The 9,731-nt window shown below is 40.1% G+C and overlaps 1 protein-coding gene across 7 annotated transcripts; it reads left to right on the top strand.

The window, feature by feature from the left end:
- Positions 1 to 194: 194 nt before the first annotated feature.
- LOC120745605 (tetratricopeptide repeat protein 16) lies at positions 195 to 9,647 on the top strand. Of its 7 annotated transcripts, none has more exons than XM_040050613.1 (14): positions 334 to 869; positions 1,217 to 1,395; positions 1,678 to 1,768; positions 1,949 to 2,086; positions 2,850 to 2,950; positions 3,137 to 3,266; positions 3,990 to 4,204; positions 4,323 to 4,446; positions 4,534 to 4,660; positions 6,608 to 6,752; positions 6,868 to 7,033; positions 7,418 to 7,551; positions 7,654 to 7,795; positions 7,944 to 9,647. In XM_040050613.1, the coding sequence occupies exons 1-14, from the start codon at positions 837 to 839 to the stop codon at positions 7,977 to 7,979; spliced, it is 1,761 nt and encodes a 586-aa protein (XP_039906547.1). In that variant the 5' UTR covers positions 334 to 836; the 3' UTR covers positions 7,980 to 9,647. The 7 variants fall into 7 exon arrangements, with proteins under 7 accessions (XP_039906549.1, XP_039906547.1, XP_039906543.1 ...); XM_040050614.1 differs by having other exon boundaries at positions 335 to 869; positions 4,534 to 4,630; XM_040050615.1 differs by lacking the exon at positions 334 to 869 and adding an exon at positions 195 to 306 and having other exon boundaries at positions 1,678 to 1,811; positions 4,323 to 4,660.
- The last annotated feature ends 84 nt before the right edge of the window (positions 9,648 to 9,731 follow it).

Here is a 9,731-nt window from a genome sequence, read left to right as displayed (position 1 = left end):
TCTTTCCTGGTTTTTAACCTCTGTTCACCTTTGACAATGATCACATGTCAGAAAGTAATTTAAAAATCCACGAACAAAAGCTAGAAAAGCAGTTGAAGAAAGCGATAAACCACCAGGACGGAATCAGAAAAAAGAAGAAGTTAGACCATCTGAGATATCCGTGAAGAAAATATCGGACAATTCAGCTGGAAAAAACAATGTGACCATTACCGAGAACATTTGCTTCTCACCGGCGGTTAACTTGCTTTGTCAACATTGAAGTCAGCTGATCGTCCTGTGTTCCTCTTATTTCCTGTTTCCCTGCGTGTAAGTAGTTTCACAGTAAAACTCCTAGTATGAGGTCTATCGCCCAAAACAGACTGCAGTCTCCTATCTTTATTAAAGCAAAGATAGAGTAACAGACACCTTTACTCTAAAAATTAAACTCACTTTAATTTTTAACGTTTTACGAAGACGGGCAGATATTCTGGTTAATCGCGGTCATTCCTTCAGAATTAGTTAAAGCTCATTCCTTTAAGCTAGCAGATACGTAGCGTTACACAGTTCATTAATTTTTGCATGTGTTTTAATTTTACTATATAGCTACAGCTTATTAAAAGACGTTAATGTTATTTATTTTGCATTTTAACATGGCGAAAAAACAGGAAGGAAGCGATCTCTCGCTTACGATTTGTTTCCAAAATAAGAGCTTCTAGGAGTGTTGAAGTTGGTTTCCATGGCGACCCTCGGATTTTCAACATTAGGCAACAACTTTATACAAGCAAAGCAAAAAATAAAGGTCGTAAAAGTGACTGCGTAAGTGTAAAACAGCTCGAAACAGCAATTTCAGTGACGCAATGGACACATCTGCGGAGACAGATGACCAAACGGTAAAAAGTGACTGAAAAGCAACAGTGAAAATGTAGACAGGCCCAGCCTGTTGGTTGTGTATACAATATGTTTGTTTCATTTATGATGCCTGAGCTAGTTAACTAGCACAAACCCAGGTTAAATAACGTTACTGCTACTGAGTGAACATTGAAAGTGACGCAAAGTGTTTTTAGGTTGGAATAAGACTTGTAATTTAAAAATTTTAAATGCATAACAGCACACAATAAATGTTTTCCACTACCTTAATAATAGCCTCACTAATAAACTGTTATGTGATGTTGTCGAGTTAAAACAGTGTGCCACCTCAGAAAAAGTGAACTGAAAACTTTTGATTGTCCACCTCCAGGATGCAGAGCAGAGTTTTTTCCCCACTGCTGTATCAGAAGAGGAGCTGGTTGAGGCCAAAAGAAAAAACAGCCTAAAACGGCTGTTTGGCTCCAGTAAAATATTTCTTCACACAGAAAAATCCTGTCAAAGACCAGACCTGCAGGGCAGCCTCATCATTCAGAGCAAGGCCGCTGAGCAGTGAGAATCAACAGTGACTGATACCTATGAGTCTTGAATACGTACAGCAGTACATTTAAAATGGTGTTATACTTCTTATTATAGTCATTATTTATGTTATATTGGGCCTTTGTGCTTCATCTAAGTTCATCCTCTGTGTGGAATAAGTTGTTTTAGCTCCCTTCCACTTCCTTTAAAACCAAATTGTGTCTGATTACCTTCCACTTATATATATAGACAGTTTATTGAATTTTAAGTATTTTCATTGTTAAGTAATATTTGTTTTTGTTTTTGTTATTGCAGTTATATGAATGGGGAAGAGGCAATGGGGAAGTCTCAGTATGAGAGGGCTGTCATCTGCTTCTCCAAAGCCATCACTCTGCAGCCACAACAGGTCACCTTCCACAGTGGTCACACAAGATGTTGCTGATTTTCATGTAAAATAGATCAGATGAGGCTTTTTTTTTTAACATAACCATTAGTTATGCTTTCTGGATATTATGTATGCATCTCTTTTCTGGCCTGTGTCTTATACTCTCTATATTGTTATATCCTGTGATATTACATGTTCTAGGTTCAGCTATATGTGAGCCAGGCAGAGGCCTACCTACAGCTGTGTGACTTCCAGTCAGCAGCAGCCTGTTACAAACAGGCCTGGCTCTTGGAGCCTGGAGCCTTCGAGGATCGTTTGGCCTTCATTTACTATCTGCAGGTAGAAGTATTCGCGGGGTCCAATGATGAAGACTTGTCATGTCGTTTCTTATTTTCTGTCATGAATATACTGCTACAATGCTGGATACAAGGTCTGAACACTCAGTTTCAGAAAGTTTTTTTTCTATTTGAGGATTTTTATTCGGGTCATCTCAGGACACGACTCTAGCTGTGAGCACCTCTTAAGTAAAAAATAATTGAAAAGAAAAAACATGTTATTTTCTGTTTGATTTTAAGTTGTTGACATGAAAAATATTGCATATTGTTTGACAGTGTGTCTCTCAAATATACGTTCATTATATCATATATCTCCTTGGAATCTAAGTTTATTCTACATAGAACTGAGCTTATACTTAGTTCTAGTGGCTGAGTCAAACTCAGCCACAGGCCTGGCAGATCAGCTGATCTTAGTGCCAAACTACACACCCAAGTCGCAAATCTCATATAGCATGCACTAATTTACCTACTGCTGCCAATGTATGCCTCCTTGCAACCCACCTACTATCCAGGTTCTCTGTTTCCTTCTGTTTATGAAATAATCAAGGTTATATTTGTTGTCATTAATGCCTGTTCTGTTCTATGAGAAGGGTTTTTGTAGCGGTTTTCCTTGCCTTTAGCCTCCATGGAAAGGCGGGGATGTATACTGCTGCAGAGCAGAGCAACCAAACATTAATTACTACAGTTGAAATAAGAATCCTATTTTGATTTAAGTGGGCATTAGAGAACTATCCTAACATAGATCCCTCTGCCTCTTGTTGTCCCAGGGTCAGTGTTTGTTCGACCAAGGTTTTTTTGTAGATGCACTGGAGGCTTTCAGCAAAGCTGCTGAGGTGAAACCGGGTTGCAGAGCTCACAAGGTCAGAAGGTCAGGAGCCTGAGCCATAGCATCTAGACTGAAGTACAATATATGTTTAGTGTCTAAGTTACCTTATAGTTCCCTTATAATTGATTTGAGCATTTGTTATTCGTGTACAGAAGGTAAAAGATTAATAACAAGTCCCCAAGAGTTCAAATGTGAAATTAACAAACATACATATACTTTGCATCCCAGCTTGGCCTGTCTGACAGCTTTAGGTCGCCACACTGACTGTCTGAAGCTGGTAAATGACTGGATGGCATCAGAAGGTCCCACCTCCGACCTGTACATCCTCAGAGCCCGACTGCACAAAGAGCTTAACAAGGTCACATCTCTTACACCTCTCTGTATAACCTATGTAAAAATCTCAACATTTTGCGTTTTGCATTCATGTTCACGATATTTTAATACCAAGATTCTTTTATTGATCTCTGTGTAATGGCCCAATGTACTAACTATAGCTACAGAGCAGGACAGAACATGCAGCATTACAAAACATAGGCTGTAAAAAACAGTTGAAATTGGGAACCGAGGCTTCCACAAACTGATTTTGGCAAGAATAAATCAGCAATAAGAGAACAAAGTGCTGAGGTTGTGGATCCATGGATGCCTCTCATGTAAGATCTTGTCTGTCATCACATTGTAACCACAAAGATATCATGTGGTCTCAGTTAGTGTTCAGCCAAGCGGAAAAAAAGTCATATGAAATGTTTGTGTAAATGCTAAGTGATGTTGTAGATAAAGTGTCTACAAACAGTATACACTAATGTTGCTATCATAATGACTGCTGCAATAAAACAGCCAGATTTGGCCAGATTTGCAGTTGCTGCTATTTCCTATTTCCTCAATCTTTAAGTGTTTAAGTTTCATATCAGATATAACCTGCAAACTTTCTTGAGATGAAATGCGCTTTAATTCTCAACAATTTCATTTAGTCTGTTTTTTTTTTTTACTTCTGAAGATCTCATCAGTTCAAAGTTCTAAGTATACTTTGTCTACTGTTTAACATTTATGATTAAACCAGCAGAAACTTTCTTCTTCTATCCAGACATCAGTTTGTTATCATGACGTGCAGTTGGCGTTGGCGTTGAACCCGACCTGTCCGGTGGCTGGAGCTCTGCAACTCCAGCTGCGGGAAGCGAGTGAACAGGCGAGACAAAGGGCTGTGGACAAAGCTTTGTGTGGAGAGTTGCCTGAAGCCCTTTGCATGATTAATATCGCTCTAGCCAACAGCCCAGAGGACGGAGGCCTCTACCTGTTCAGGTGTTTCCAGCCAATGTGTAGACCTTAACAAAATCTGTTTTGGGACTGTTACACAGCTGAATGTTGACTTGCTGACATGTATTTAATTCAGCTGAATGCTATTCCCTTGCATTCGCAGAGGGACTCTGTATAGACGGATGAAGAACTTCATACCAGCCATTGAGGATATAATCCAGGCTGTGGAGCTGAGTGGAGAAGAGGAGAAGGGGGGACAGCAGGAAATCAGGAGTCAGAAGGTGGAGGTCAGAGATGATAAGGCTGAGAGTTGCTCTGTGCAGGAGGAGGCGCAGTTTCAGCTGGCTCTCATCTACAATGATTTTGCCGTTCAGTGCTTTTGCAAAGGTCTCTACGCAGAGGCGACTCTGCTTCTCAACAAAGCCATTGAGGAAGAGAAGGGCCAGGCAGGCCTGTACGTGAACCGAGGAGGTGAGGCTGTGACACCTGACCTGTCTGTGTGTGAGTCCTCTGCTCTTTTCACCCATGCAATGAAACCCCAAATGTTCTTAGATCAAGCACCCCCCAAAATACTGAACATCTTCTTTGACTCACCTTAAAATCTGTTGATTTTAATAATTAATATTCATTACCTACTGAAATGCTCATGTATGTGCTCTCTTTTTTTTAAAATGCATTATATATTTATTATATACATCCCATGTACAGTTCTTATGAAAGGGGAAACTCTGTTATTTCTGCTGTGACACTGTCCATTTTACATAGGAGTTTATGGCAGTTGACTCACTCTTGGGGTCAGCCTCAAGTGGCCATTTGAGGAACTGCAGCTTTTGGCCCTACAGCATTGGCTTTGGCACTCAGCCCCAGAGATTGCTGCTTGCTCTAAACATTATTGATTTGAGTTGAATGTAAGAAAACTAATGTCGAATTTTGTGTGCAAAGTATGTTTGCAAAGTATGTTTGATGTCCCCTTCCGAGTGATTGCCTGGACAACAACTTTGCATGATCTCAAAACCTGTTATGACATTTTTGAGAATTAATGTGTGAAAATTTCTACTTTCTGTGCAAGCGCAGATTCATATTCAGCACTTTGGAAGTTTGAGTAATGCACCAGCCAGAACGTGAGACTTTAAAGCCAAAAGTACACCTTAAACTTGACGAGCTTTTGTCATGGATCATCAGCACTGTGAATCAGGGTATTTAGTCAAAGAGGATCTTACACTGAGTGTCCTTCTAAGTGTTTGAGTTGAAGCATGTGACTTCCTGCACAGTAAAAGAGGCAAAACATCTAATGTGACAGGGGAAACTTGATAAACCAGATTTTTAGGCAGCAAGACTGAAGAGCTGCTCCAACTGAAGATCATGCACCGTTTTTAGAGTTTCACCACTCTACACTCTCCATCAGGGATGGATGGGGATAAAACACAATTTAATAGCCATGTATTTGGATAGCCCCTGTATCTCACATCTTACTATGTAACACCAGGGTGATTGGAAATGAATGGTTCAGTGACAGTAGTGCGTTGAGTCTGTTGGCAATACATATGCAGCTTCAGACTGCAGAGAGCATCTGCTGTCAGATGCGGGCTGTATAAAAAATATGTTGTACAACCGGTCTGTGGGCCACTTATGCTTACGCTGTTGTTGGTCCATTAACCAGTGTCAGAGAAGAACAGACATATCACATGCAAAAAGGTGATGTGAAATGTTAAAAACAGTGACGTTTGCAGTTGTTCAAAACCCCTCTCCGTCTCTCTGTAGGCTTTCTAAAGGGAAATCCCTCCATAAGCTAACACAACCACGGGAGCATAAGTTAAGCATGAATCCTTGGATTTCAGTTCAGTCCCACATCATCCAATTCCCACTACCCTGTCTTTCATTTTCCCTCTCATCGTTATATCCAGGGGCATTTGCAGGATTTTTGGTAAATGGGGTGGCACAGAGAGGAGGAGGAATGAGGCTGAGGCGAGCAGCACTGGAAAATGAAGCCAGTTCAATAATGCCAGGTGCTGGAGTTGGGGACTTTGTTGATATGTTTTGGCCACACGTGTTCCCTCAGAGAGAATCATCACTGAAAAACAACACAAAAATAGTTTCCTGTCATCATATGATGAAACATTTTGATCCTGCTGGACTAGACTGAATGGTTTGAAGATTATGTGAATCATTTGCTTGGCCTCTACAATTACCCAGCTGAGTGCCTGTGGGGAGATTTTGGACCAACATGTGAGACCCAACTCTCTCAGCATCAATCAAACACCAAATATGGGAATATCTGTAGGAAGAGTGCCGTTCATCGTTTTAGGGTTTAGTTTTTCACCCGTCTTTACATCATCAAAGCAGCTATTATGAAAATTAAAACCAGAGTTAATGTGTGTAAAGTTAATGAAATATTGACACTAAATGCTTAACTGAGGAACCATTTTGATGCTTATATGTGTATGTCAGACTGTTTCTTTAAGCAGAGTTATTGGCACTATGCTCTGGCTGACTACCGGCAGGCTGAGGAGATGATGCAGCCAAATGACCCTGCTGTCCGCCTCCGCCTCGCTGTCATTTACAACACGCTGGGATCTTTGTGTTTCCAGGATGGGTCAGAACCACACGGAGAACATCCCATTAACACCCACACAGATAAACTTATAAAGTCAAGTTATCAAATGTCACTTAGCTGATATACTGTTGAATGTGTGTGTCTGGATCTGCAGGCGTTTCCAGGAGGCAGTCGATATGTTTTCTCTGGCCATCCAGCACAACCCCGCTTCTAGCCATTACTACGAAAGCAGATCGAAGGCTTTTCGAAAGCTGCTGAACCTGAGCGGGGCCAGGCAGGACTTCATCTGCATGCTGATTCTGGACCCCACCCACGAGGAGGTCTCAAATTCTTTAATCTTTTGTGGTTTTCAGTAAAGCCACATTTCATTTCAAAAGACTTCATTCAATAAGATTAACGCAATGTCTGACAGAGCCCTTAGATAAGGAGAAGACATGACACTCAAATAACCCTGAATGGAAGTTGTTTTAATGTGAACAGTCATCCCAGCCCAACACTAAAGGAGCCAATTAACAGCTAAAATAAGGAAGTTAATGGCCGGTCATCTGTTAACTTCTAATCAATTAACAAGAAACTTTAAAACCTCTTGTGGGATAAACATTTACTGAAAACAATTTCAAAAGTTTTATCAGTAAAACTTTACTGATGCATTTCATTTTAATATTTTAAAATCTTGTGTTAATTGTGTGTGTCTGTTTGTGCAGGTGGCTCCTATGCTTATGAGTCTGTTCCCTGGCTGCAGGGTCTCTGATGTATTGTCCAGCCCAAAAGGACAAGCGATCAGAGCTCAGCTGATGGAAACCATGCAGGCCTGTAGCTCCTCCTCTGATCCACAAAGGTCAGAAACAATGGAGGTTAATTTGAAGGCTGGATGATACCTGACATTGAGGTAGCTGACAAAGTCAGTCTTTCGTTGTCTTGTGTTGAATTTTGTTCTTAGACTGAGTGAGAAGCTCTGCAACATGACTCTGACTAATGAGAGCACAGCGAGCCAATCAAAAGAGCCAAGTAAAGAAGGCAAGGAGCTGGAGCTGTGTGTGAACAAAGAGGACATGCAGATAACTGTGAGGAGCCTCCTGCAGGTACCGAGCAGGACTTCATTTATTTTAGTCCTTTCATTTAGTTCAGTTCTTTAAAAATTCTACTCAGATAATTTAAGTAATTTTCAGCTACAAATCAGTTTTGATCTTTTTTGCAGTGACTTCACAGCTGTTCTGTGTTATTGTGCAGCAGGTCAGCCGTTCATTCCTGACACTGCATCGCTAAACCACACTGGGACGTGTCTCACTACACACCACCAACCATCCATCAGTGCGTCTGTAAACATGAGAGGATGCAGTGCTGCAGAGTTGGCCTGTTTGGGTTCCACATCTGAGAAATGACAGCAGGAATACAGAGAATGGAACAACCATCATCAGCTGTAACTTTGTGTTTTCCTGTTATTTAGAATTACACAGGAGTTTGACGATCGAGAGAATCATTTTTAACAGTGCCCGATGAAAACGTGCTTCCAGATACATCGGCTGTAGATTGATATCAGAGTTTAAAATCCCAGTTTCACTGATAGCTAGTGCATATTTTTGTATTTGTACTTTTTCTTTTAGTCGTTCCTTCTGCTTTATCAAAATCTATGAGACACAGCAAAGGTAAATGTCATGTCAGTCAACAAGGCTGATATCAAACAACGTATCAGTTCATCCCTGCACAAAATTGTGTATAACTGTGTTCCTTATAATCAAGAAAAGTACAACGATTCATGTGCCTTAAGGAAAAAGTATTTCTGTTCATCTAGATGTGGCGTTTATTAGTAGGAGAAACATTTCATCACTCATTGAAATGACTTCTTTGGTCTCAGAGACGACATTCTTTTTGTTGGCCAGCAGGGGTCAGTGTTTATCTCACTGCAAATACTGCATTCAGATGAACAGGATCACTTTTCTAGGATTTTTTTTACCTGGATACATCACAACAAACCCTTCATATGAAGATGCTGAATAAAAATTAGAAAACTGCAGTTTCATGTCTGTTGAGAAGAACATAAAGGATACTAGGCGTGTTTATTTTTGGTGAATAAAACCTTTACATGAACCTAAAGTTTAATACATATAGCTGCTGCTACAAATACAACTATGATTTCTAAATTATAGATGCTGTTTCTAGACAGGTCTTCTATACAGTATTTACGGTTTGGAGATGGGCTCTAAAGATTAATGTTGCACAGCTTAGTATCTGACCAAAAATGAAATGTGGTTTCCCCCTTTTAATTTTACATGGACTGGTACTTAACATTGTTATACTCTAATTGTGCACTCAGTGTGGTTCATACAGCATTTTGTTGTATGCCTTTATGGAGTTTGTATCTATCAAGCCCACAGTTACACTCTAATGGATGCATTTAGGTCTAAATTAGGTTTCAGTATCTTGCTCAAGGGCACTAAGACAAATTTACTGGAGAAGCCAGGGATCTTTCAAAAATAATTAGTAGATGACCTGTTCTACTTCCAAGTGAGTGGCAAAAATGATTTTGCAAAACATGATGTTACTGTAAAATTGGTCCCAGACCTTTTGATAATTAAATGTCACGGTCAAGTTATTAATGTTCAACAAACAGTTGTAAAATTGAAATTTTCTCATATTTAGTGCAAAAGTTATTGGGTTATGACCAAAAATGGGGTTCGTTTTGGGAGGCTACAAAGTCAAACTGCAAGATCAGCTGAAGTGAATTCTAGCCCAGAGTGAGTGATTGGTCTGCTTATAGCTGAAAGTACAGCTGTCATATAGTCAGATATGGGTGTGCTGTTTAAACTTAGTCTGCCTACAGCTGTGCTGTTTCTCTCTTAATAAATGTCACTTGTGTTGTCACTGGTATGTGCTCTGTTCTGTGCTTAACTGGAGTGCATACGGGCAAAAATAAATTCTTACAGATAAAAAGGAGGACCTGACTGAAATGTGTTTGTTTAGGTCAAAGTGGCCTCCGACATTAATTTTTGACTAGTAAAATCTAATCAGTTCATTCGT

The sequence above is a fragment of the Simochromis diagramma genome, unplaced genomic scaffold (genome assembly GCF_900408965.1).
Source record: "Simochromis diagramma unplaced genomic scaffold, fSimDia1.1 OVJJ01000131.1, whole genome shotgun sequence".
NCBI classification, from domain to species: Eukaryota; Metazoa; Chordata; class Actinopteri; order Cichliformes; family Cichlidae; genus Simochromis; species Simochromis diagramma.
The sequence above is the reverse complement of the archived record's forward strand: the minus strand, read 5'-3'. Positions and strand labels throughout refer to the sequence as shown.

Excerpts from the sequence above, each read along its gene's own strand:
- LOC120745605 (XM_040050608.1), top strand. The coding sequence starts at position 837 with ATGGACACATCTGCGGAGACAGATGACCAAACG. Across the intron at positions 4,205-4,322 it reads GGAGGCCTCTACCTGTTCAG|AGGGACTCTGTATAGACGGA; the intron begins GTGTTTCCAGCC and ends TTGCATTCGCAG. Across the intron at positions 7,552-7,653 it reads TCCTCCTCTGATCCACAAAG|ACTGAGTGAGAAGCTCTGCA; the intron begins GTCAGAAACAAT and ends TTTTGTTCTTAG.